The following is a 25952-nucleotide window of genomic DNA, read 5'->3' on the forward strand; positions in this document are numbered from 1 at the left end:
TACCAACAAATGAAAAATGACCAAAAAAATGTTAAATTTCCAAGTGGGTGATATACTTTTGATGAGATTATGAGATCATCTTGATGTTTGCATTCGTCTACAAAAAAAATTATCTAAGTAGGTGAACATGCTTTACAAAAGGAGATGTCATTTGTAGTTCTAACCCCACACAAATAGGTTGAAAGGGACAATCACATAAAATCTTTACATATCATGGAGTCTCTTTAACTCTTTTTTTATCGCTTTCTTAGTTTGTAAGTTTCAAATTCCACCTCGTTTTTGTTTCATATTAATGGAAAAAAAAAAAGTAAAACTTATAAAAATTGAAACATTGTGAGGAAGTTTAAACCATAAATGAGACATTAAAGAGTTTTTCTAAAAAATGCGAGTCTGACTCTGAATTTTATTTACGCAAGTACAAGTGGGTGCCCCAGATACAATTGGGGAGCTATAATGCTCATCTAACTTCTCAAAAAACTCCAAACATTTGGAGAAAATACAAATTAGTACAAGATTAATTAATAAAATTAGTAAACAACATGATTTGGTGGTTAAAATGTTTATTCTTCACCAAAATGCAAACTCAGGATTGAGTGCTATAGCTTCTTTATAGATCATCTCCTTAATCTCTTCTTCCATTAGAGGTTGTTGTTCAAATTCAAAGGAGAAAGGCTTTAAACACACTGGTTCTTCACTTTCTTCATGTAATCTTTCTAGGTATGGATGAGCTAGAGCTTCTTCAACTGCACATATAAGATTGAGTCAGATTTCAGATCTGTAATATACAAAAAGAAAAAACTAAAAACTTAAAGAAACTTTGTTTGATTTCACTTTTCCAAGAATTAGAAATTAGTACCTGTGATTCTTTTGGTGGGATCAAATGTCAACATTTTCTCGACGAGATCAATGGCTTCGGGATGAATATGTGGGAAAACCATTGAAAGAGATTGTCGAGAACGATTTGGCAGTTGTTTAATATACTTCTTAGCATCTTCATTTCGAACAAATCCAAGATCAGTCTCAGTAGGTGTCCCAAGAAGCTACACAATATCGAAAACTAAAAATAAGAATCTCTGAATGTACAAAATGAGAACTCTAATCACAAGTATTCTTCTTGTTCTTATTTCAGATCGAAAATCAAGTAGTCTAGAAAGACATGTTCATGTTATTTATGTTCAGTTTTTATCAAGTTAAATCTAACTAGACTTGCAAGTATTTGACTCGAAGATATACGAGCGCACTCAGAAATAGCCTGTGAGCCCGTGATCCGATCCTTTTACCTAGGTCAATTGGGGTCCACGGCTACCTAAGGCCCAGCCTGGGTAGTAAGCCTACTGGAATAAATGGCGCGGACTCGGAGGATTGTGCTCATTCGAATTTCCAGACTGATAGGCTAAAAAAGGGGGCAATAAGATAGGCTAATTTATTTTCAGGTAAGTCTAGTGTAGACGATTCAGATTCAGCCACTAGAAGAGAAAAACAGTTATGAAACTCACCTCGGTTATTAGACGCATTTGATGAACATGATCTCTACCAGCGAATAACGGTCGTTTATTCATTAGCTCCATAAAGATGCACCCAACAGACCAAACATCAATGGCAGCATTGTAATCCGATGAATTAAGAAGCAACTCTGGTGCTCTATACCATCTTGTAACAACATATTCAGTCAAGAAATCACTCTCCAAAGTGGGACGAGCAAGACCAAAATCACAAATCTTAAGATCGCAATTCGCGTTTAATAACAGATTGCTAGGTTTCAAATCTCTATGAATAACATTTGCAGAATGAATGTACTTCAATCCTCTAAGAATTTGATATAGAAAGTACTGCAAAAGAAATAAAAAGCAAACAATCAACACAACAAACATAAAACTCTAAATTTGGTACATATTAGATTGTAGAAGAATTTATAATCTGACTCGTTTGAATGGCTGATTATGAGTCTATTTAGGTCAGCCACGAATTGAGTCTGAAATAATAGTCCATATCAAATCAGACTCAGACACTTAGACTCGGACAGTAGAAGGACAAACATCATCTTAGAACCATATGATGAAGTTCTTTGACCAGAGCTAATTTCGAAAATGTTCAGCACCGGCTAGATCTGGTTCGGCCATTGCGCAGATGGATTTACTCATTTGTTGCACCATGGGCCTCAGTAGGTTGACTGGACTTTTGCCCAAACAGTACGATAGTAAAGAAAATGAAAGCGAAAAACATTTATGTATTATTATGACCTGACAATGTTCCTCGGATAATTCTTGATTGGATCGAATTATTTGGTGAAGATCAGTGTCCATGAGCTCAGTAGCAATATAAACATCCGAAAATTCTCTACGAAGAGGAGGTGGAATCACATCTCTTATACCAATTATCTGTTTATATCATACAAGATAAATAATAAGCATATAACATAACGAATGCCTCAATGTCTTAATGTATCATCTTCATAGCCACTAACTTTTGTCAACCGTTTAATCGAAAATCTTAATAATTCAACACTGAAAGGTAAAGATTGTAGCGCATCAATGAATTGAGTAAGACTCCAAGCCAAACTCTAAGTGATTGTAGCAAGTAGAAACTCCCATCTTTCTTTTTTTACTTTTTAACCCTATTTTAGTTTTACTAACTTGAGCAACTCTTATATGATAAAAACAGGGTTTCAAAAACAATTAGACCCAGGGAACTTCCAGATGATATCAGCTAAAGTTTCAGGGGATAGTCGAATTTTAACTATAGCTTAGTGTAAAGACAGTGCAAATTGAGTAGTATTTATCTTGTAAGTCATATCTAAAATCTCAATTGAACTCTAAATTGAGTCGAATAGGATTTCATAATATTTGTTTTCTTTCCTATTACTAGTGATGTTTGACTCGTATGAATAATTGATTTTGGGTTCATTAAAGTCAGACAAATCAGATTTAGACCTAAACAAGAATATTTGGATGAAGACCTATAATGTGAGGGTAACAACACTTGCCCACATTTCATAAATGTGAAATTTATTAATCTTGGACAACCAACCCTATAGACTATAGTTCTTCATCAAAAAAAAAAAAAAACCCTATAGACTATAGTTGGAAGCCAACAAAACAGAGGTTATGGGCTTAATGGGCCAAAACAATTAAGGCCCAAAAACAGAAAACAGTTGTAATATTAACTTACATTTTCATGATCTAAATGACGAAGAAGTTTAATCTCACGAAGGGTACGTTTGGCATCCATATGATTATCAAAAGCATCAGCTATCTTCTTAATCGCAACCATCTCATTCCTCTCCGAATTCATCGCCGAACTACAAAATTCATTTAACTAAGTTATAAATTGTTCATAAATTAATTCCTAAATCTGAAAACTAATCAATCAAAAGAAAAAGAAGAATAAAATTACCAAACGATTCCATAAGCACCTCGACCAATCGGCATTATTGGTGATCGATACTTGGATGTTATTTCAAATAAATTACCAAATATATTGTATTCAATGAATTGACCTCCATTAGTAAGTGAAAATGGAAAATCCGACATAATTCCTGAATCAACAACACTCCCACAATTAGGTTTTTCTTGCATTCTTCACTTTATCTCTCTCTCTAGAATTCGTTAGTTTCTCTCTCTCTATCTCTAAAATTATTGAATGAGTCTACGAATTTGAGAGGGAGAGATGAAGAAGTTTATACGAGAAGAAAATTTCCAACTTCTTTGTTTAAGAACTTCTGAGATGGTGCGAGGAAAGAGAAAACGGGTAAAATGCTAAAAACGCGTTAGAAGGTAATGAACGACTGAGATTACAAGACGGTTTTAATCGTATGGTTTTAATTTAATGGTCAACCATTGAAGACTTGATTCTTTGATTAAATAAATAGAGTCAAATAAAGAGTCAAAATTGACAGACGTATAAGAAGTTAATACGTAGAGAGTGGTTGAAGTTGAAGTCCAAGTTGGTCTTATTATGATCTCAACCGTTGATTTTTTGTAAGAATCAGATCTCTAGGGTGTGTGAGATAATGTGAAGATTTGCTTTTCTTATACGAGTCAAAGGGATATACACGAGTATTAGGTGGGTTAGGGTTGGTGTCTGTACTTTAGTGAAGGGAGAAAGAGCTGGCATTGAATCTAGTGTGGTTGAGGACTTGAGGGGAGGGGGTTGTACAACTAAAATATACTTAACAAGTAGTTGCCATAATGTAAAAGTTAAATATGAATCGTGTTTCGACGTATTATCGGTTTGGTGGCGGAGCTCGCCGGCGTTAACGATAGAGGTTGTCGGAATACGATAGAAGTCACCAGAGTTGATGGTGGTGGTAAAGAAGACGGAAGAAGAAGAAAATCAAATATTAAAACTAGGTAGTGTTTGGAAAAAACAAAAAAAAAATTGTTTCCATTTGTTTCTCCAAAAACATCGACCATAAAATATTGGTCGTATAATGAATTGAAATATTATTATATTTTTTTGAGTAAAATGAAAAACAATTATTTGAACATTAAAATCATAATGCCAGGTGTAAGTTAATTACAATCAGCCTTTCTTTGAGTCAAACAAAGTCAACTTTTTTTTTTTTACTACTGGGGCATTTGATCCCTTACAAAGTCTCATTTCAGATAGGATTTAAAGTAGTGAGATTTCATTGAATTGAACTCAAACTGTATATTTCAAGCGAAGAGCAAGAAACCATTATATACTGCACATCTATAAATCTAATAAGAACATTATGTAATGCAAACTCTTCATGATTTAGGGTTTATTGAAAAGCTGCTGGAGCAGAGGAGCTTTCTGCAACTTGAAGAACCAAAAATGGGCAATTAAGATTCAAGAATACCTGCACCATGGGATGAAACGAGCAGCAACTGATTAGTTTATACAGATCACAAACCCATGTTTGCAGCTTCAATCGTTCACTTGAGACTTTGTCGGGCCATTAAGGCCCACAAAAACGAGAACCAAAACTGGGCTTTAAGATAAGAATAATAGAGTAATATTTATTAGTATTGAAGAGGGAAGAATATAGCTGCACCATGATATCGAAGTCGAGTAATCTGCAGTTTTTTCACGCTATAGTGAGGTTATAGAAGATCTGTGGGCAATATCATACACCGATATGAGAATTTCGGCTCCTATCAAAACAATGATAAGCCACTCCAGAAAATCTGATTTCCTATTCTGAAGAATTTCTTGTAGAAAGCGGATATTGTGCTGCAAGAATAGAACATAATATATCAGTATCGTTCAAAATGAGAATTTGTGGCTTATATCTGAAAGTTTCAAACAGAAATGCTGCAAAATACCCGTACCTCGACAAACTTCAACTTGAAATCGAGGCTTGCGAATCTTTGAGTCAATTCAAATTCATCCCGAAGGTATTCCCATATTTGGGCATACTTCGCATCTTTCCAAGCAATGTCTGATCTGAAAGTGCCGAAGATTTCACAATGGGCATAGATCACAGGCTAAGGGATCAACATAAGAGATTGTGATAGAAAGCAATTGAATCTGTAATGGAATTATACCACTTGATCGACGAATATCATATCGGTTTATTTGATAAAAGAATAAGAAGTCGGGAAAAACTTACTTTAGCAAGTATACAACGATAAATTAACACACTACCAAAAAGAATGACAGAAACCAACAAAAGAAACTAGTAGAAACTAGAAACGTTCATGATATCAAAAAGATTACTTCTGCCAGTTTTTACCATAACTATCGCATTAATCATTCAAATTTGCACCTTCACATGAAGTTAAAGCAAACTATACCTAATGGAAACGAAGAATAAAACAATAAAATACCTCTCAAAGAGCCCAAGCTTAAGAATAACATCGGCTAGATTAGAATTCGCTTTCCCCACTAGTTGAAATAGCTTTTTCCTTTCCATGGTAAAGGTACCAGTTTTTTCCATTCCACGATTTATATCTGTAAATTCTGCAACAATACTATCAACCTAAAAGGAAGAGATCAGTTCTGTGAACAAAAAAGAAAAAAAATGGAGTCGTGAGATTGTTCTCTTCAGATGAAGGATCCATTTTGCAATTAAAATTAATACCTGCCGAACATAGTAGTCGAGAGCGATACTTTGGCCAAGAACACTACCAATGGTACGAATACCGTCTATATTCAAATACTGAAGCATTATATAGTCTAAACCACCTTGCATCCACGGGTGCAATGTTGGCGCTTCTCTCACCTCATACTCTACACTTTCAGAACAAACATAATCAAACTAAATACTCCAGAAGAAAATGAATTGATATTACAAAAACCATATTATATATGACTCGGTTACCAACCAAACTGAAGCAACATATTGGCATTAAAAGGGTTTCTTGGTACGGTATGTTTAGAAGTACCATCTAATTACTTTTGCTTATCAAAGCATTAAAGCTACTTCCTCTCAAGTATAAATGAAAAACCGTTCATGTTCTAAACTTCTCCGTTAAAAGGAGCATAAATGAATTTGAAAGTGGCTGAAAGAAGCCTTACCATCCTTCCTCATTTCTGGAAGTAACCCTGAAGCGTGTCCTTTAATGATCTTCAGATACTCATCAACCTCGTTTTCAGGAGTATTAAACAATACGATGGAGCCATATTGAAAAACCACCATGTACGAGCAATTACTCCCACTTATGCTAGATTCCAAACCCTGAAACAGAGAATTTCACAGAAATCTATTAGATTAAGAATTAATCAGGCACATGAGGTATAGGCAGTTACTTTGTATGACATTTTAAACTGAGACTACATTGCCGTTCTTCCTGATCCGCTAACAAACAAGATTAGAACCGCACACATAACAAAGAACTTGCATGATCCTAGATCCGATAACCTTTATCGACTTTGTAAGTATTAAAAACAAATGCTTACAAGTTAGGTGGGATTAAAGATACTGATGATTGTGCTAGAGATGAAATGAAGTATAATTTGTAATATTATGAGAAGGAAGGCAGATGAGGTCATCTCAGTCCCTCATTTCCAAGATAGACGATAATTTCATGCTTACTATTAGGGATTTTCTGGTAGTGTTAAGGGACCATATTTGTATCTCATTAACAAAACCATCAAAATGAGAAAGTTTATGTGGGTCAAAACGAATCGATCATATGTCGTTATTTTCTAACCACATCATGTGGTATGCCAATGTGGTCTCAACATCCATTTACCATTACTGTCAAAATTATTGGCGTTTTATAAGCGATTTCATATTCTCATTTTGCAATACCCAAACCTAAAAGTTTGACAAAGCATTGAAAACTAAAGTTCAAATGTGAGAGAGAAAAATGAGCATACATGAGGATCAGACTTGTTATCCCCGAATCGAAGAACAACATAATTGGTCATTCGAGAAGTAGGTGGAATGAAATTGGATTTGTTCCGATCAACCAAACCTTTCAAATCAATACTATAAACACAAAAAAACAAAACCCACTTTAGATTCAATATATAAATCAATAATAACAATTCTAACCCATACCAATAATCATATTAAGATAATGAGAAAGATAATCAAACCTAGTAGAGAAAAAATACGCCCTCACAGGAATTAATGCCTTTAAATCTTCTTCATTTATGTTGTTGTTGTTGTTGCTATAATCAATATCAGAACTTGAAACTGGGTCATTATAATCGACTGTCATAGGGGAAGGTAATGATGAATGACCTCGAGCAATAAAAACACCTTCATGACTTGAGTTGAAACCCAAACCCTTTCTCAGGGTTAGGGTTTTGAAACTAGAGACACATCGTATTGTGGTAGGGAGAAGAAGATAAGGACTTGTAAGTGAGGGTTTAGTGGTGGTACCGAAAGGCTTGATTGATGAAGAGAGAAATGAAGACGAAGAAGTAGAAATAAGTAACATGGTTTTCAATTGCTTTTCGATTGAAGAAGTTCTCAACATTTTCATCACTTCAGTTTTTCTCTCACATCTATTGTAAAGTGAAATTCAATCTTTCTGCAACTAATAATCGAGTGAACATGAGGACAGGGTTTAAATGGGGAAATTAGGGCTTTTGGAGTACCCTAGCGTGAAAATTTTCAGGTCCAGACACTGACAGGGACTAAAACTGAATTATCGTCTTCATCATACAAGGACTAAAACTAAATTATCATTGTTAGGTATAGCATTGATACATCATAGATGTGCTAAGCACAAAAACCGCTGAAACTAAAACTACTAATGAAATGGGTCTAAAGTTCAACAACAGAATAAGAAGAAGCTAACAACCCTTGGTTGGAGTGGTAAGAGGTATAATCTTCCACCTAAGAGGTCAAAGGTTCGAGACACATGCTAAACAATTAAAAAAAAAAACATAATAAGAAGTATAAAGTCCAACAAGCTAATTATTTGTAACTTCAATAATTCAAGTTTAATAACCATTGATTCCACCTCCTATTAGAATCGAACTTGGACTTCTAAGATTTTGGAGTTTATATCAACACTTTCAACAACTTAGGCAATCAAGTACTGACTTTGTTAATCACTTTTTTGTGTTGTGGTTGGACAGTGGACACCCACCTCAAAACATAAACGTTTAAAAATTTTCAGTAGAATTAGAATTATAGAAATCTATCATTCACTGAACTTGGGTTTAATAAAGTAAATGTAGTTATAAATGAGCTTTAGGCGGCATATATAGTCTTAGGGGTCTTTACATGACTTTTATGGTTCAAGATGTACTTCATTATGACACTTACAAAGTATTGCCTTAGAAGACACATCTTTTTCGCCCAAAAATATGTATAACAAACGCAGAGGCGACGGGGCATAAAGAAAAATTTCCAAAGGATTAAAACTTAGTCAATCAAGATTGCCTCAGAAGACATCTTTTTCGCCCAAAATTTTACTTTATTAAATTTGATCCCTAATCTTCATCTTCTCTCAGAAATTTCATCACAGAAAAACAGTATGGGAAAGTTGCCATCCCTCCTCCGGATTTTCCTCTTTTTGTAGCTTGTATTATCTATTAGATCTATAATAAGAAAATTTTGAAGTAGTCAGAGAGGAAGAAACGAGGAAGATGAAGACTCCATTAACAACAATTCCATCGTCAGGTGGTTTCGTCATGGCATACTTGATGAAGATTCAAAGACGGTTTTGATGAGACTTTCTCACTCTAAAAGCGGATTCAAAGACGGTTTTGAAGGTTTAATTGTCGATCTATACATGGTTGTGATTCGTGGAGAGGAGAAGATGGACTTCGGATATGGTTCGTATATGAACTACAACGAAGATCTTGGTTAAAAGAATAAAGTCAAACGACAGGAACTGCCTAAGTAATCTCTTCATCGGGTTGGTATTAATACTAGTATCATCATATTACTACTTCTCATTTTCAATTTTATTTGTATAATAATTCTATATTGTCGACCTTTAGACTCTTTAATTCTCTATCTTAAGGATCTCATTTTGTCGACCTTTAGGATATTTTTGAGTCTATGTCGTGTCAAGTCATTTCCCTTCATGAGCCACTTTACATTCGAAAGTTCTATAAACTTATCTTATGTAACTCTCATTAAGTTCTCAGAGGAATAACAATTATCTACCATGTAACTTTGTGATTGTTATCACTTATGAATAAAAATATGGTTTTGATAAAATAAAAAAAAAACTTCTTCTCTCTATCTCTCTCTGGCGGTCTCACACTATCAGCTCTCTCTCTTTCTCTCGCTCTCTCTCTCTCAGTATCACTATCTCTCTTTCGCTCCCACTGTTTGTCTCTTTAGGTCCCTATTTCGAGGAGGGTTTCACCAGAAATCCTCCTCGAAATCTAGAATCTAGTTCTGGCGAAGGAAACACTTCCCTTCACCGAAATTGTGTTTGTGCGAGAGAGGGTGAGAGAGACACAGTGAGAACAATATTGAGAAACAGTGAGAGATTAAGATAGAAACAACGAAACATCGAGAGAGAAAAAAAGATTGTGAAAGCAATAGAGAGAGAGAGAGAGAGACAATGAAGAATCGACAAAGAGAAGGAAAGATAAAGAATTAGAGAACAAGAGAAACAACAAGAGACAACAGAGAGAGAGAGATAGCAATAGGAGACAGAGATAGCAATAGATTAAGGAAATGAGTTTAATCAAATAAATTTATGCGCAAAAAGAAAATATGCCACCCAAATCAATATTTGAATGACATCAATTTAGTAATAATCAATGTACAAATCAATTTAGTAATAATCAATGTATAAATCAATTTAGTGATGATCAATGACTAATCCTATGCACAAATTATAAACCATCCGGGAAATGTTTATTTTTTATAATCTTTCTTTTATGATGAAGAAACAGAAAAGAAAAGGTAAGAAAAAATTATTAATGGGCAATAAACATATGATCACCATTTTATAGAACTATTGTGCAATCACAAGAGGAGGCTTCATTTGCATACCCCCAAAAAGATTTGAGAAGAATTTCAAAAAAAAAAGATTCAAGACACATTCCACCAACAAGAATTAACTAAAATAAAGATTAAAACAACTTGCGGTAAATGGTTCCATTGTAAAATCTGTTACTCAAAATCGTTTCTACCAAAGAACAATAAACCAACCCAAAAAGAGAGAGGAGTCGAGTCAGTCCGAACAGAAAAGACCTTCTCCTTCCCGCTAAGTTCAACATTACTTATCATCTTAAAATAAACAAAGAACTCTAAAGAGAAAATCCAGAACAGTAGAGGAGCCAATTCAAACAGCAAATACTTACTACCTGAATACTACTAATTACTGTGATACACCTAGCCACTTTGTGAAGACATCAAACTCTGTGTAGTCGCTGTCTGAAATCATAGTCTGGTACCATGCCTTCCCAGCTGACCTGATTGCCTTAAGCTCCTCCTACAAATTAAATAACAAGATATACTCATTTAGCAAAACAATAATTGACAAACAAAAGCATATCGAATATACATATACTAGCTGCTTTATTCAAATTTGATCAGTGGAAAACAACGATGCAGCACCGACGGAAATACTAAATAAAACCAGGGCAGAAAATGTTCAATTCGAAATATCTGAAACAAAATATACAACAAATATTTACTAGAATCATGCTCAAGAAATTGAAGAGAAGTTGAGTCACTTTTAAACTAAGAGTTGTATACTTCTACGGATAAGCAACATAGTATCAGTCGGACTATACTTGTTTAGTTCGGCTAGCAGGTTGGCTAGGGGTTTATATAGCCCAATCCCAACATTAAAATGTTTTTGGATGACATAACACATCCTTTACACGGATACCTTCACTCCCTCAAATGAATGCAAGTAATTAAACATGTATTTAAAGACAGTTCCAGCATCATAAAATGCTTCCTCCAATTGATATACCTCTAGTAAGTTACTACATCGACTTAATTGATTCAACTACAAATGCATAAAAGTAGAACCCACACTAAAAATTTCAAAACAGTGCGAAGAAGAAGAAAAAATGACAATGGCGTTAAAGACACAACATCTACAACCTATTGTTAAGTGCTTAATATATAAATTTGAGTGACCAAAAGCAAAAAAGTAATAAAATCATAAACAAAGCAAACTAGACAATCATAAATCTAACCATGTTGAACTAAAAACCTAAATACCTAATCAACTATGAACATCACAATCAATAATCATATGATTAAACATGTCATATAAAAGAAATAAATAAAAAGGAAACCCTAATCAAAATAGCTTATCAACATTAAAGTAGTTCAGTAACGAATTTTTACCTTGGGGATGGCTGTCCTCTTCTTAGCAAGCTTCTCGTTCTTGGCCTTAACACGTTGAGCCTCAGCAAGTAAAGCCATCCTCCTAGCAGTCTTGGCATAAGGATTGAGCTTAAGAAGAGTGTTCAAATTCTTCAATGGATTCTTCTTCATTGGTGGCCTCTTAGCATCTTTCTTAATTGGTCTAACAACAGATTGAACTTCATCAGAGTTAATAATCCTAGAAAGATCAGCATTAACCATTTTTGACCTAGGTAATACATAACCTTTCTTCTTTTCAGATGTCTTTTCAAAAGTTCCATAAACTGAATCAATCTTTTCAAAAGCAGATTTAGTCCAAATGATAAATCTACCTAGATGACCACCAGGAGCAAGCTTAAGAAGATTCAAACGATCAACATGAGCAATTTCAACACCAGTAAGATTACGGAAAGCTTTAACAATTTTAGATCCTTCAGTTCCATAAACAATCAAAGGACCTTTACGAGAAATGTAACGACGATTCCTCATTTTACCTTTACCAGGACGGATCCCGAGGCTATCTTTTGCTTTCTCAACATCGGCATAGGCACCGATCTGCTTCAACAACTTGATCGCAGCTGAAGTTTTTTCTAATCCTTCGGAGGAGTCGCCGATGACTAGAGGTAGTTCAGGTACGGTCTCGATCTTGTGACCGCGAGCGAGAACAAGAGAAGGAACAGCGGAAGCAGCTAGGGCAGAAACAACGGCGTACCTTTTCTGGTTAACATTGATCTTTCTGTGCCATCGGCGCCAGATCCTGGTTGGTGCAAACATCCGACCACCACGACACATGTTTCCGAAGGCTGCTTGACCAGCACGGTGAGTACCACCACCGGGGACACGGGGGATACGAGAAACGGCACGACCGGTACCCCATGATTCGGCGGAGGTTTGGTGACCGGCTTTCCTGCTAACGGCGTAAGGTTGACGGCTGTTTTTTGACATGTTTGCGTGAACAAATTTGACGATGTCAGGTCGGATTGAAGCTTTCATGGCGTCAGGGAGAGGAAGAGAGTTTCCTCCGTCGGTGGCCATATCGCCTTCTAAGGCTTGGACGGTGACCAGAGGACGTGCCGCTGCCGCCATTGGAGCAAAATGATTGGGGTAATGGAGAAAACTAGGGTTTACTGATAGAGAGACTGAAAATATGGGTTGGGAGAAGAAAGTAGGGTTTTATGTGATTTTATATACTAGAAATGATCCATTATTTACGAAACTAACCCTTCATTTTAGGGCTTCGATTTTGCGCCAACTGAGAATTAGGTTATGTTTGGGAACCAATATTTCGACATTCCGTTCGGGGGGTCAATTTATACGGAGAAAAGTTATTCCGGTTTAAAAATCTCTAAACAGGCTACAAATAGCCTAAGGGAACTCTCTTATTACATTGGTGCTAACAAAAAGCAAATCTTTAATGATATTCTACTAAAAATCAAAATGAAGTTAGACAAATGGAATCACAGTTTCTTGTCTCTTGCAGGTCGTACGGTAGTCATTTCGGCTATCGCTGCAGCCGTACCCCGATACCAAATGCAATGCTTTGCCCTTCCCAAGGGCATATGCAAGAGCATTACGACTTTACAAAAGTCGTTCTGGTGGGGTAAGTCCAAAGGCATATGTACCAAATCTTGGTCTTACATATGCCTTCCCAAATTCTTGGGCGGTCTGGGAATCCACTCTACGGAGCTGGATAACCAAGCCATGCTAAGTAAATTAGCGTGGAAAATAATAACTGAACCTGAATCCATATGGGTTAAGCTTTTAAAAGCCAAGTATTTTGATAAAACAGAGAAACCAGCACAGTCGAAATCTCACCACTCTTGGCTTTGGAAGAACATTAACAAATATATAAAGATTATTGAAAACTACTCGACTTGGGAAGTCCACAATGGTAAGAGTATTAATATTTGGACGGATAACTGGATCCCCAGTGCCCCGTCAATCCCGCGCAATCAAACCTCGAACCTAACTAAGGTAGCTCAGCTCATCAACAATGGCACTTGGGATGAAACCTTACTTAATAATGAATTTGACAATGAGACTAAGAATCTCATTTTCACCATCCCGATTGATACAGATAATGAGGATCAAAGGAAATGGACTCTTACAAAAAATGGTAAGTTCAGCGTCAAATCTATGTATCAACACCTGAGCCTCAGCATGAATTCATCCCAACCCCAATCTCCGAATTGGAATTTTCTTTGGTCCCTACCAGTGGTTCCTAGAGTACAAACTTTTGTATGGAAAATTTGTACCAACGCCCTCCCGGTAAAGGATAGAATAGGAAAATACATAGACAACAACAGAACCTGTCCAAACTGTAATGAAATTGAAACCATTGAACATGCCTTACTTCACTGCCCTATTGCTAAGAATATATGGTTCTATTTCAACATAATTTCTGAAAACATTCTGTCAGCGAGAGACTGGATCTTCTCCTGGGAATCCAATAACCAAACGGCTTATGCCAAAAACAATATCCATTTTGCTACCATCATGTGGAACATATGGAAAATAAGGTGCGACCACTGCTTTCAACACGAAATCAACAGGTTAGACAAAATGATTTCAATCATTACGACATTCCCTCAAATCCAAAAGTTGAATACACCACAAAACATAACAGTACAAGGTAAATGGATACCCCCTGAATCGTCTTTTCTAAAGATAAACGTAGATGCATCGTTCATAGACATGCAAAGTATAACGGGTATCAGCCTAGTTATCCATGACACTGAATCAAAATTGGTCGAAGCGGCAACTTTCACAGTTAGAAGCAGAAACCCAGAGGAAAGCGAAGCAATTGCTGTTCTTAAAGGAATGCAATGGGCAGAATCTCATGAATACAAAAGAATCATAGTCGAAAGTGACAACATTAACATCATAAAATATCTACAAAAAGGAAAGAATAACATTCAATGGCAATCCCAAGTTCATATGATCAAGATCAACGATATAAAAAAGAGACTGGAGAAAGTCAAGTTTTCGCATACAAGCAGGAAATTCAATCAAGTCGCTGATAAGCTGGCTAAATGGGCAAGAACGAAAAACAGATCGAAGGCCTGGAAACATGTTCCTTACTTTTTATGCAAGCTGTATTGTAATAGAACTCTTATTTCTATCTAATATAATTTATCTTTCAACAAAAATAAAAAAAACTTTGTAATCGACTCATTTCCTTTGTAATTTGGGAGGAAAAATATGACAAAATCCTTTTATTGGGCAAATAGGCCACATGGACTTTTCGTAGACATAGATTGTGGTGGTCGTTCTTTATGCACCTACCTAAATACATCATGGAGGATGCCCTGCTAGCATCTCAGCTAGCTTAACAAGTAAGCCATTAAAAGCTCTTCGTCTAGCAAGTCCAACACGCCTGACAGGCTCAGTAAATCTGGCATGCTTGTTCAAGTCCACGCTTCTAGCATGCCTATCTTAGTGCAAGTCAGCCCACTCGAACTTCAGCCAATCACGTGGCGATGTGGGCAGATAGTTAGAGATTGAGTCAACCCAATAGCTAATATCTTGCTACGCACTGAAGTCATTGTAGAAGAGATGTAGTCTAACGGTACCGTTTTTTCATATCGAATTGTTCGTATTAGCATGGTACTAAAACTTCACTTTTTCGGTTCTCAACAATGTTCATGGTTTGCGGTTAAAATGCAGGCACGAACTTTGTTTAAGGTTCAGACGAAATTCATTCGTATGGTTGATCCATTGCTTCATAGTCAATTTCCGGCAAGAGGCTTATACCAAGCACTAGCAATTTCTTCAAGAACAGCCTAGGATGTGACCTCTTACATATTTTTTTTGATGAAAGGACCTCTTACGTATAGGAGACATTGTTTCTTATTTTTCCAATTCTCTGTTTCTTTTTCTTTCTCACTTTTGTTTCTTCTTCCCCTTACCACCATGACTTTCAACAATCATCATCCTCATCTTTCATTTCATCTTCTTTTTCAGAAAATCCTAAAAATTAAGAAAATAAAACCAGATCTTCAAAAAAAATCTCAACCTTTTCGTTTCTAGAAAAACTTATATTTCGTAAAGGAAAAAAGATTTGTCCTCTCTTTCAACAACAAATTTGTATATTCTTCTAAGAATATTCTGATATGTTTGTTGTATGATAACGGATAATTGTTGGGTTATTTCCCTAATGGCCCCCTACTTTATGACCAGCTTCCTGCCTAGCCCCCTACTTTACGAGAAATACCCATATGGCCCCCTTCCGTTATAACACCGTCACTCTCTCTCCTCCATCATGTTTTCTCTCTCTGCCAAGTCATGCCACATCATCTGTTACGCTACCTCATCACCTTCTCCGGCGAGAGTCGCCGGCCGACCAATTTCCGGCCGGCGACTTTAAACATAAAAAAAAAATAATAAAAAAATTTCTCTCTTCCTCTCTCTCTCTCTCTAAAAAATAATTTTTTTTTTCTTTCTTCTCTCTCTCTCTAGAACTCATCTAGAGAGAGAGAGAGGACCTTAAACAGATCTGTTGAAGGTCCGGTCGACCTTCAACAGATCTGTTGAAGGTCCCCTCTCTCTCTCTAGAACTCAGTTCTAGAGAGAGAGAGAAGAAAGAAAAAAAAAATTTAGAGAGAGAGAGAGAGGAAGAGAGAAATTTTTTTTTTTTTATGTTTGAAGTCGCCGGCCGGAAATTGGCCGGCCGGCGACTCTCGCCAGAGAAGGTGATGAGGTGGCGTAATAGATGATGTGGCATGACTTGGCAGAGAGAGAAAACATGATGGAGGAGAGAGAGTGACGGTGTTATAACGGAAGGGGGCCATATGGGTATTTCTCGTAAAGTAGGGGGCTAGGCAGGAAGCTGGTCACAAAGTAGGAGGCCATTAGGGAAATAACCCATAATTGTTTGTTGTTCTAATAACGAGCTCCAATTTTTTTCTAAGGACATACCGGAACCTGTTCTTAGAGAACTGATCTCACAACCATGCTTCTAAAAATCAAAACATCAAATTTTTAAAAGGTTTTCTTAGCATTTTTTTTAAAATTTGTGAAGAACATAATGATGTAAGAAATTTGAAACATAAAGATGTGGTGGTGGAAATAAGAGACAAACAAAAATTGGGGAACAAAATAAAAAACAAAATTACAAAATTGAAAAGAGGAACAAAGAGATAAAGATGACCAAAATAGGAAAGGAAACGAAAGAAAAAATTTACGAAATACCATAGATAAAATGGGGTAGCTTTGGTAAAAATTTGGGAGTCAAAACAAACTACCAGACACAACTAGAGGCCAAAACAAATAGTCAAACACATATGGAGGCCAGTCACAAATTGGATGCCGCAATGGTAGTAAGTAACCCAAAAAAAGCTAGTCCAAAGTGGGATTTGTTGATCAATATGTTAACATAAAAAAGAGAGAAATTAGTTCACAATCTTTAGATACATATACATAGAACATTATTATTTTATGTAGGTACAACAAGATACAATTTATTCGTCCAAACACAATTTTCTTCGCCCACTTGTGAGACGTATGTGAATGTCAATTCTATACTATATCGAGAGCTAGATGAAGAATGGTGTTACCCATCCAGCAAGTTAGGGTAAATATTCATAATCTTAATACAACTTCATGATTTTTTTTTTTTTGACATCCATGTCTTTAATTCCTTAGAGAATCTCCTCAAGGTCCTCAATATCGTACTCGGCTGGGTCCCCATGCTCTCCATAAAATAGTCCACTTTTATTTGCCCCTCTGAATTAGCTTCCGTGGAAAATTAAAATAAAAATATTTCAATATAATCGGGTACTTAAAACCTAATATAAATTTCCACGAAAAAAAATGACATTTTTACCCACACAGTTAGCAAAACAAGATTTTACTTATACACAGACTTACTGAATGACATGTTTACAAAGTTGTCAAATTGACATTTTGACTTTACGTAGTCAAAATTACATTTTTACCCTTTATAATATCAAATTGATATTTTATCTTTATGTTGTGAAAATTACATCTTTACCTTCGTATAATACCAAAGTGACAGTTTTGCCCTTATGTTGTTTGATTGACATTCTTACTTTTATCTTGTAAAAAAAGTTTGTCTACACTTTTATACTAAAATGATATTTTACCCTTTTATATAAGCAAAATCTTTTTTTGATTTATACGTTGTCAAGTTACATTTTTATGTTGTTTTATTAACAACTTGACATTCTTACTCTTAAATTAGCAAAGTGACAAAGTGTAAATAATTTTGACAACATCGAGTAAAAATATAATTTTGACAACATAACTATAAAAATGTAATTTGGTCAGCATAAGGGTGCAAAATGTAATTTTAGCAACACAAGGACAAAAATGTAATTTTGACTACATAAAAAATAAATACCTCTTAATTGAATATTATATTTGTAGAAGTTAGTTGTCAACCAAATAACAGAATTTGTATTTCTACAAAATAATAAATGACAATCAAAGGAAAGAACTCTTATTTTTATGGGAATCTTTTACTTCCATTGAATTATTTCCTTGATATAAAACACAACCGTAGGACTTTATGTGATTTTATATACTTGAAGTGATCCATTATTTATGAAACTAAGACTTCATTTTAGGGCTTCCATTTACTAAACAATTCTATAGTTACCGGCGTGAGAAACGCTTCTGTATTAGCAGTTATCCTTTTTCTCCAGTGAATCGGTACAATCTTGCATTGATTTTCTGTTTCAATTTCTTTATTTTCAATTATTTAGGTGAATTACTTCACGAGATTAAGATATCTTCTGGAGCAGGGTTTCTTTCTCCGAAGTTTCTTCTTTTTATATATACATAATATATACATAATAACCATTTTTGAAGTAGAGAGCATATCGTTTTTCAGTTCTGGATGAACAAACATAAAGAAAGACTTAGAAGAAAATAACACAATGGGAGATGATAAGAAGTTTCCATTAATGGAAGAAGAAAGTGTTAGAATAATATATATTATAGTTAGGGGTTGTTTAGTAATTTTTCCTTTAAGGGCCTTTTAGTCTTTTATCTTTACTATATATTGTTCTTGTAAACCTAGTTCAACTAATGAAAATCTTTGCCTCCATTAGAGCGTTTATCTCATATTCTTCTTCTCTATGAATATTGTTATTGATTTCTACAGAAAGATTATATATAAACAATAAGATAAAGTTATGGAATCACTCAACCTTCATTTGTGAAATCAAATGTCAATATCCCCGGTGACTTTCATAAATTCTTTTACGAGAAACTTGGTGGTGTTCTTGATGAAACCGTAATTCGTCTCTATTTGGTTCATTAGTATAACAAGTTTCACGATCATTAGCATCTTCTTATTTGTGATCTTTAAGATCTTTTTATTTTGTGATCTTTAAGGTCTTTTTATTTTGTTTTTTGTAATATTGTGCTCTTTTACCTTCTTGTTGTCTTTATTTTTGTGAATTTCGTGTTGTAATTTACGATGGTACATCCATGTTGTAGTTAAAGGAGTCAAAAGTCTTCAAATTACGTAACGCATTGGATTCAATTCCTACATATGAATAAAAGTTGTGGTTTAAAAAAATAACTGAGAATTAGGTTATGTTTGGGAACCAATATTTGACATTCCGGTTGGAGTAATTTAATACGGGAAAAAAATATCCCGGTTTTAAACTCTCTAAACAAGCTACAAATAAATAGCTTAGGGAACTCTCTTATTAGGTTGTACAACTTTTTAATGGAACCATTTCCTTGTAATTCGGGTGGAGTGAAAGATGACAAAATCCTTCTATTGGCTAAATAGGGCACATCCACTTTTGGTAAGGAGAGATTGTGTAGGCTTTCTTCGTGCACCACCTTAATATATCAGGAAGGATGTCCTGACTCCAGAGCTCCTGCTAGCATCTCAGCTAGATTAACACGTAAGTCCACTGAAAGCTCCTCGCCTAGTAAACCCAACTTGCCTAACAAGCTCAGTAAATCTGGCATGCTTGCTCAAGTACCCGCTTCTAGCATGTCTATCCTACTGCATGTCAGCCAACTCGGACTTCAGCTAATCGCGCGCCGACGTGGCCATGCCGTTAGAGATTGAGTCAACCCGGTCTCTAATATCTCACTATAATATCTCACTACACATTGAAGTCATTTTAGAAGAGATTTAGTCTAACTTTTTAGTCTTTTCCATATCGGCTGATTGCTAATCAAGAAGGATATATTTTTTTTTATTAAAACTTAGAAAAGAAGCTATTATGGTACTAAAACTTCAGTTTTTCAGTTTTTTTACGATATTTATGATTTGCAGTTAAAATGCAGGCACGACCTTTGTTCAAGGATCAGGCAAAATTCATTTATATGGTTGATCCAATGCTTCATAGTCAATGTCCGGCAAGAGGCTTATACCAAGCACTAGCAATTTCTGCTATGTGTGTTCAAGAGCAGGCCTAGTATGCGACCTGTAATATGTAGCAGATATTGTTTCAGGCTTTCAGCCTAGTTGTGTCGGGTAGTTTGTTTTCACTCCAAAGTGGAATTTGTTAATCAATATGTTAACATGAAAAGAGAGTAATTAGTTCACAATCTTTAAATACATACATAGAACATTATTATTTTATGTAGGTACAACAAGATACAATTTATTCGTCCAAACACAATTTTCTTTGCCCACTTGTGAGATGGGTGTAGATGTCAATTCTTTACTATATCGAGAGCTAGATGAAGAACGGCGTGTTACCCATCTAGCAAGTTAGTATACAAATTCATAATCCTATTATAAGCAGTGCTCCTTTTGTCATTTCTACCTCTGTTCGATTTCGTACCCATTTATGTGGAAAGTAAACTGAATTTTCTTGTTGGTAGATCTCGTGGCAACTCCTGCTTCACTTGAGTAGACGAAGTTTCCAGACGTGCAGATCTAAAAAGTGAGTAGCCGCGATAATGATTCAATGTAAGTACTAATGGCTGAAATTACTACTGATAATTCACTAATTAAGATTCGAAATGCATGAAGTCTTTGAGGAATTGAGTGGAGAAAACCTTGGAGAACCCTGTTCTTTGATCTGGGCAGATTGGTACTGCAATGTGGCTTCCAGCATCGTCTCAGCCATAACCACTCTCTTCTCCATTTGATTAAGCAAATCCATGGTCTCTTTGTATTTCCCCTGCATATATACATATACATACATCTGGTAATGCATAACTTATGGGAAATTCGGATGAAACTATGTCGTCCTAAAATCTCGACCAGGACGACACTGGGTCTGAGGCAGAAAGCCATAATGAGTTGTGAATGGAGAAAATTTATTGTTGGTCGAACCAGGCATAAGCATTAGTATGAAGATATGAAAATCTACTATCATCCGATTTGGTTTTAGTATGTATAAGAAAAGAAAGAACCTCAAGAGCATTGGCAGTTTCTCTCTGAGTAGTTGTTTCTTGCTCGGCAAATACCCGAGCTTCTTCTGTTTCTCTTTGTTCTTGTTCTACTCGCATTAGTACCTACACCAAAAGTGGACTGGTTAAGTGAAATGTTTGTATGACCGAAAAGGTTATAGCAAGAACTTGGAGGTGGGATTAAACCTTAAGCATGCTTTCTTCTTGTTCTTGTTTATCTGCAAGGACCTGTTTTATCTCAGATACCTCTTGCTCCAACATTTCTACCTGTAAACTGAAAAAATACAATTAGTATTTTAAACAATCGGGTTGCCCTGAACCACGAAATGTCATTGAATCAAGGTTCACATACCCTTGCACTCAATTCACGTCTGTTATCGTATTTGACCATCTCAATTAGTGCTGTCTCTAGCTCTTCAGCTCTGTCAATAAACATCACATTGTTAAGAACCAGTGCGGTATATTTCAAGACAAACATATAGTTGTAAAATGATGATCGATAGAATCATAAAAGCACCAACCTGAGGATAGCGGATCTCTTCTCTTCCAGCAATCTGCACATTTCGACATTTAACGAGGCCACCTGGATGTATAGGTGGTATATTTAAGTACTGAAAAAATTTAGGAAGGAAAACTCTTGTTTAAGGAATCTTCACCTGTTCATGAAGATTTTGGTCGTGCTTCAAACTGAATGTGTTAGATGCGTGAAACTTGGAGCGCTTTGTTGATCTTTCCTCAATCAAAGCCATTAGTGATGGTCGATGCTTATCTCTCAACTCTTGTAATCTAACTTCATTTACAGCTTGGTAACCCATGCAAGCAGTCAAGACAAGTTGACTACTGTCGAATGTTGAGCCAGCAAGTGATTGCAACAAAGTAACAGCATCTCCGGCATCTTTTGTCTTAACTAGGATAGGACCTACCAAAGGGAGTTGAAACTTCAATTGCTGACTAACAGTTGAGAAAACAGAAAAACGAACCATTAGAAAATGTTCAAAACATATTGCAGAACAGATTAGGAGTTTACCCATTTACCATATAACTCCACAAGTGCCAGTGCAGTCCGGAACAACATAACACGATTACCTTCGAACAGAAGCACATCCCAAACACGAAGAACTGAAGATAATGAAGCAAATCAGATGCTAGATAAGTCTTGAGTCTTTATAGTTTCCAAAATAGTACAAGACAAAACTAACCGCTTTCCCATGGAAGCATGTTCATGAAAATGGAAAGAAACCAGGGACCAGTAAACCATGCCACCTGAACTCCGAGGTAATCTAGATGATTAACTGCAGAAGAAGTTTCAGTAGTAAAAATTACTCAACTGTGGCTTCTGCTGATTGCAAAGGCTCCAAGAATCAGCTTTAGCTTATGCAAAAGCATAGTTTGAGACGTAATGGGAAAACAGAAAGGTAAAATACAAACCCAACGTGGGAAACATCTCACGTACAAGCTCCTCAAAAACAAGTTGGTCAACCTGAACAAGCCGAACAAGTTGGATAATCAAATTTCTAACCACTAAGCTTGTGTCTATTTGCAGTCCTTTGAACAAGCACCATACTTCAATAATTAGCAACTCTCTGGGTACAGTTAATATCAAAAGTATTTGCCCAGAGTACGTGGAAAAATATGCAAACACGATGTTACCTGAGATTCTATCATCTCCTCTGAATAGTATCCATCAAAGTAATCGTCAATGATACCCATCAAAGTCCTGAAACATTATAAGTAAACTTGTGATCTTCGTAATGGTAAAATATAGTGTTTCACAGTTCACATATGGAGAACCCAATTCAGCAGGATCACAGACATCTCCCTTGTGATCATATTTTTGCGGTGATATTGCAATAATACACACGTATTCTGGTCAATTCTATCTTAATTCTTAACACGTCTATTTTTAAAATAACGAACATGCTAAAAGGGAGTAATACGAGAATGGTAACCGGGGCTCACCAAAAAGCATTTTCCTCAGACATAAGAAGCAGCAGTAACCCAGCAAAGAAGTTCATTGCCTGTGATAGAACCAATGAGAATGAAAAGGAGGCTATAGTGACATTACCTGTGATGTATTTAATCTAACAAATTCGAAAATACTTAAGGAGTATAACTCCACCGGACCAAAATACCTGGCAGTAGCCAACAGATGGATTATGCCGAGCATATGCGGTGAGCAAACGCCTCAAGGCATTTCTACCATCCTCATCCAAAGCCGGGTGACCTGGGAACGTTCGAGGAAGATCCTACAAAAGAAAAAAAAAACATGTCAGGTTAAAAGGAATTGAACAACATTATCCTGGTGACTAAGGTAACAGCCACAAATCAACTTGATCAAAAGTTTAAGCTAAATGCCATGTATCTGTCAACCTTCTCAATCTGTCCTTTCCAGTGCTCAGGTGCAAGGAGATGGTTTGTAGAAGATCTATTACTAGTGTTGTTAGGAGGGGGACTATCTCTGTCCTTATCATCACCAGGGCTAGTTTCTAGAGCTAGCAGACCTTGGTAATATCCTTCCACTCTGCGTGCCCTTGCACCCACAAAGGCTTGCCATAGCTGTAAGTGGAAAGAAAACATGAGTTTATTCATCCAGAAGTTAGTCCAAAGAGAGGCAACAAACTTGAGAGATCGAGACCAGCAACAATACCTCTCCACGCAGAGCCATTGGAACGCCTCCTCGAACTAGGCATTCCAATTCCTCTCTCCAAGGCAAAAAAGGTTCCAGAGAAACCCCATCACTGGAGACACTTGCAGTATCACTCGAAGTGGTATCTTGGAATGGATCTGATCTCTCCACATCGTAGAACTCATCTTCAGAATCCTCCTCACCCAAAGCAAGTTGGCTCTCACTTGCAGCTTGCTCATTTTTCAATATCTTCTTGCTTTTAGTAACACGAGTGCTCATAATTTGTTCAATGATACCAAGACTCGATCTAATCTCAGTCCATATTTGAACTTGATGAGTCTGTTCACTCCTTGCTTCAAGTCCCACCTTTCGCGGAAATTTTGCAGCTGAACCATCTGAAGCAGACCTATCACCACCGCTTGAGTCATCTTCTTCTACCCCCTTTCCTGAAAATGTTCCTAATTTTGTCTTAGAAACTTCGCCCTTTAATAGCGTTACATCTCCTTCTTTGGGTAAGCCATTGATTTGCAGCTGAGCAGACAATGCCTGACTCTCCAAGAAACGGATCCATCTATCTGATCTCTCCTCTTCTTCCTCCTGAAAATCATCGAGTACATTATTGAGACAAGAAATAGCTAAGACATCTTAATCCAACCAAAACGGAGAGAATTAGAAAACCCATCTACCTTGTAGATTTTAGCATACTCCTCATATCTAAGCAAGTGTTGAGGTCTCACAACAAATCCATAGGTGTCTCTGTTCATACAAAAGTAGACTCAGTTTTCAAACATTTAAGAGTTTTCCTCCATGAAGATTCATAAAAAAGTACAGCCAAAAAAGTAACTGCAATTTTCTATTGAATCAAACCTTGAAATTGAAATTAAACATACACATAAAAATCATGAATCTCATAAACAATTGAAATTTTCTATTGAATCCTTTAACTCATTATGAACAATTTAGATCCAATATACTATTAATTAAGCACATTATGCGCTCCTAATCACTGAAACCTAGAAACGAACTGATTCCAGTTCAATAAAGCAACAGAGATAAGAGAAAACTCATTGGAATCCAAAATTGATGAGCAGATCAAGCAGAAAACAAGATGCACACTAAGAATTTTCCATTTTACAGTAAATGAACATAGATTCATTGATTGTACTTAGATCGATACAAAACAAATGGCAACAATGAAGAAAACCTAAAACTACTAATCAAACAATACCAAATTCACTAAAATGTAGTTCAAGATTCAGTTTCAACGGCTACTGAAGTAAAAGTAGAGAGAGAAAGTAAGATTTGCAGTTACCTCTTATGCTCCAAAGTGTGAAGAGGTAAGCTCTTTGCTTCCATTTCGTTTTAGCTTGATCGATCAGGATTGGATAAGTTTTAGAGAGAGAAAGTGAAAATAAGACTTCAATTTCATCGAAGAAGAAGAAGAAGAATAGATAACTCCTAGTTTTCTGCAAAACTTGAAATCTCCCAACTTTTCTCTCGATTTTCTCTCTCTACTCGTCATGAAGTTTGTAATACTAGATTCATACCAGCACATGCAACTCAAGTGAGAGTATTTTGGGAGGTTAATTCTTATTTCGACCTAAATTATGACCGACTCACCATTTTACACCCATATTTTGGTTTGATTGGTATGTTAAAAATATGTTAGCAATAAACTTATTTTTTTTTTGATAAATTGACTAATATATTATTATTTATACCTTTAATGACCCAAATTCATAATGATGGACTCCACCTCTTTTAGGAATCGAACTTGAGAGATCCAAGATTTTGGAGTTCATATCAACACTATCAACCACTTGGACAACTAAGTGTTGACCACTTATATCTTTTTTATTCATTAACAAAAGAGAGATTTTATAGGCAATGTCCAAAGTTGTTACGGACAATCTCGCTGAAGACAATTTTTATTTTGGTGGAAAGGTAATGTGTGTTTAAGAGACAATACCTCAACGAAAGCAATGTGTTATAGGCAATCTCGCTTGGCTCGACCTTGACTCTTGCCCAGTCATAGGCCGATCCCTAAGCCCATTGCTTAGCCAACAAATTGTCTAAAAACCACTTTAATCAGTAGTAACGAGAAATGACAAACAAATTTTATACTGAAAGCACTAAAAGTGCCACACATGTCCACCCGAAAGATGATCAACGCTTTTGTTTTTTTGCGGTTGGTGGTTTTTAACAATGTGGTTTGAAAATTCACATTTTGGTGGTTCAACTAGACCACCTAAAAAGTGA

At 35.9% G+C, this 25952-nt stretch overlaps 4 protein-coding genes across 6 annotated transcripts; all 4 read right to left on the reverse strand.

The window, feature by feature from the left end:
- Positions 1 to 370: 370 nt before the first annotated feature.
- Positions 371 to 3775, reverse strand: LOC147564753 (mitogen-activated protein kinase 3-like). The gene is made up of 6 exons (XM_086649853.1): positions 3394 to 3775; positions 3169 to 3298; positions 2241 to 2378; positions 1497 to 1829; positions 857 to 1040; positions 371 to 743 (listed from the first exon to the last, which is right to left on the reverse strand). Exons 1-6 carry the CDS (start codon positions 3573 to 3575, stop codon positions 568 to 570), a joined length of 1143 nt encoding a protein of 380 aa, XP_086505979.1. The 5' UTR covers positions 3576 to 3775; the 3' UTR covers positions 371 to 567.
- A 752-nt stretch (positions 3776 to 4527) lies between these two features.
- Positions 4528 to 8264, reverse strand: LOC147564754 (protein RETARDED ROOT GROWTH-LIKE-like). 2 transcript variants are annotated; one of them, XM_086649846.1, is made up of 8 exons: positions 7510 to 8264; positions 7288 to 7399; positions 6484 to 6643; positions 6047 to 6195; positions 5793 to 5944; positions 5295 to 5409; positions 5018 to 5196; positions 4528 to 4822 (listed from the first exon to the last, which is right to left on the reverse strand). In XM_086649846.1, the coding sequence occupies exons 1-7, from the start codon at positions 7899 to 7901 to the stop codon at positions 5056 to 5058; spliced, it is 1221 nt and encodes a 406-aa protein (XP_086505972.1). In that variant the 5' UTR covers positions 7902 to 8264; the 3' UTR covers positions 4528 to 4822; positions 5018 to 5055. The 2 variants fall into 2 exon arrangements, with proteins under 2 accessions (XP_086505972.1, XP_086505974.1); XM_086649848.1 differs by having other exon boundaries at positions 4528 to 5196; positions 7510 to 8129.
- A 2210-nt stretch (positions 8265 to 10474) lies between these two features.
- LOC147564755 (large ribosomal subunit protein uL4-like) lies at positions 10475 to 12998 on the reverse strand. The gene is made up of 2 exons (XM_086649858.1): positions 11699 to 12998; positions 10475 to 10826 (listed from the first exon to the last, which is right to left on the reverse strand). Exons 1-2 carry the CDS (start codon positions 12800 to 12802, stop codon positions 10713 to 10715), a joined length of 1218 nt encoding a protein of 405 aa, XP_086505984.1. The 5' UTR covers positions 12803 to 12998; the 3' UTR covers positions 10475 to 10712.
- A 4071-nt stretch (positions 12999 to 17069) lies between these two features.
- Positions 17070 to 25530, reverse strand: LOC147564756 (uncharacterized). Of its 2 annotated transcripts, XR_015228101.1 has the most exons (18): positions 25006 to 25530; positions 24380 to 24449; positions 23715 to 24290; positions 23438 to 23623; positions 23200 to 23313; positions 23027 to 23085; positions 22718 to 22784; positions 22496 to 22547; positions 22267 to 22359; positions 22103 to 22186; positions 21724 to 21986; positions 21589 to 21650; positions 21420 to 21489; positions 21254 to 21334; positions 21071 to 21172; positions 20711 to 20835; positions 20343 to 20588; positions 17070 to 17206 (listed from the first exon to the last, which is right to left on the reverse strand). XR_015228101.1 is itself a non-coding variant. In XM_086649865.1 (17 exons), exons 1-17 carry the CDS (start codon positions 25047 to 25049, stop codon positions 20498 to 20500), a joined length of 2139 nt encoding a protein of 712 aa, XP_086505991.1. In that variant the 5' UTR covers positions 25050 to 25530; the 3' UTR covers positions 20208 to 20497. The 2 variants fall into 2 exon arrangements, 1 of the variants encoding a protein (XP_086505991.1); XM_086649865.1 differs by lacking the exon at positions 17070 to 17206 and having other exon boundaries at positions 20208 to 20588.
- Between the last annotated feature and the right edge of the window lie 422 nt (positions 25531 to 25952).

This window comes from Eschscholzia californica, unplaced genomic scaffold, assembly GCF_041429995.1.
Source record: "Eschscholzia californica isolate CP2 unplaced genomic scaffold, dmEscCali1.0.p SCAF_1, whole genome shotgun sequence".
Lineage (NCBI taxonomy): Eukaryota > Viridiplantae > Streptophyta > Magnoliopsida > Ranunculales > Papaveraceae > Eschscholzia > Eschscholzia californica.

Coding starts and splice junctions, on each gene's coding strand:
- LOC147564756 (XM_086649865.1), bottom strand. CDS start 25,049: ATGGAAGCAAAGAGCTTACCTCTTCACACTTTGGAGCATAAGAG. Junction 23,314..23,437: donor GGAAAGGACAGATTGAGAAG/GTTGACAGATAC, acceptor TTTCTTTTGTAG/GATCTTCCTCGAACGTTCCC. Junction 22,187..22,266: donor CATGCTTCCATGGGAAAGCG/GTTAGTTTTGTC, acceptor CATTATCTTCAG/TTCTTCGTGTTTGGGATGTG.
- LOC147564754 (XM_086649846.1), bottom strand. CDS start 7,901: ATGAAAATGTTGAGAACTTCTTCAATCGAAAAGCAATTGAAAACCATG. Junction 5,410..5,792: donor AAGCTTGGGCTCTTTGAGAG/GTATTTTATTGT, acceptor CGGCACTTTCAG/ATCAGACATTGCTTGGAAAG. Junction 5,197..5,294: donor TCAAGTTGAAGTTTGTCGAG/GTACGGGTATTT, acceptor CTATTCTTGCAG/CACAATATCCGCTTTCTACA.
- LOC147564755 (XM_086649858.1), bottom strand. CDS start 12,802: ATGGCGGCAGCGGCACGTCCTCTGGTCACCGTCCAAGCCTTAGAAGGC. Junction 10,827..11,698: donor AGAGGACAGCCATCCCCAAG/GTAAAAATTCGT, acceptor TTTAATTTGTAG/GAGGAGCTTAAGGCAATCAG.
- LOC147564753 (XM_086649853.1), bottom strand. CDS start 3,575: ATGCAAGAAAAACCTAATTGTGGGAGTGTTGTTGATTCAGGAATTATG. Junction 1,830..2,240: donor TATCCGAGGAACATTGTCAG/GTCATAATAATA, acceptor TTTCTTTTGCAG/TACTTTCTATATCAAATTCT. Junction 1,041..1,496: donor AAATGCGTCTAATAACCGAG/GTGAGTTTCATA, acceptor GATATTGTGTAG/CTTCTTGGGACACCTACTGA.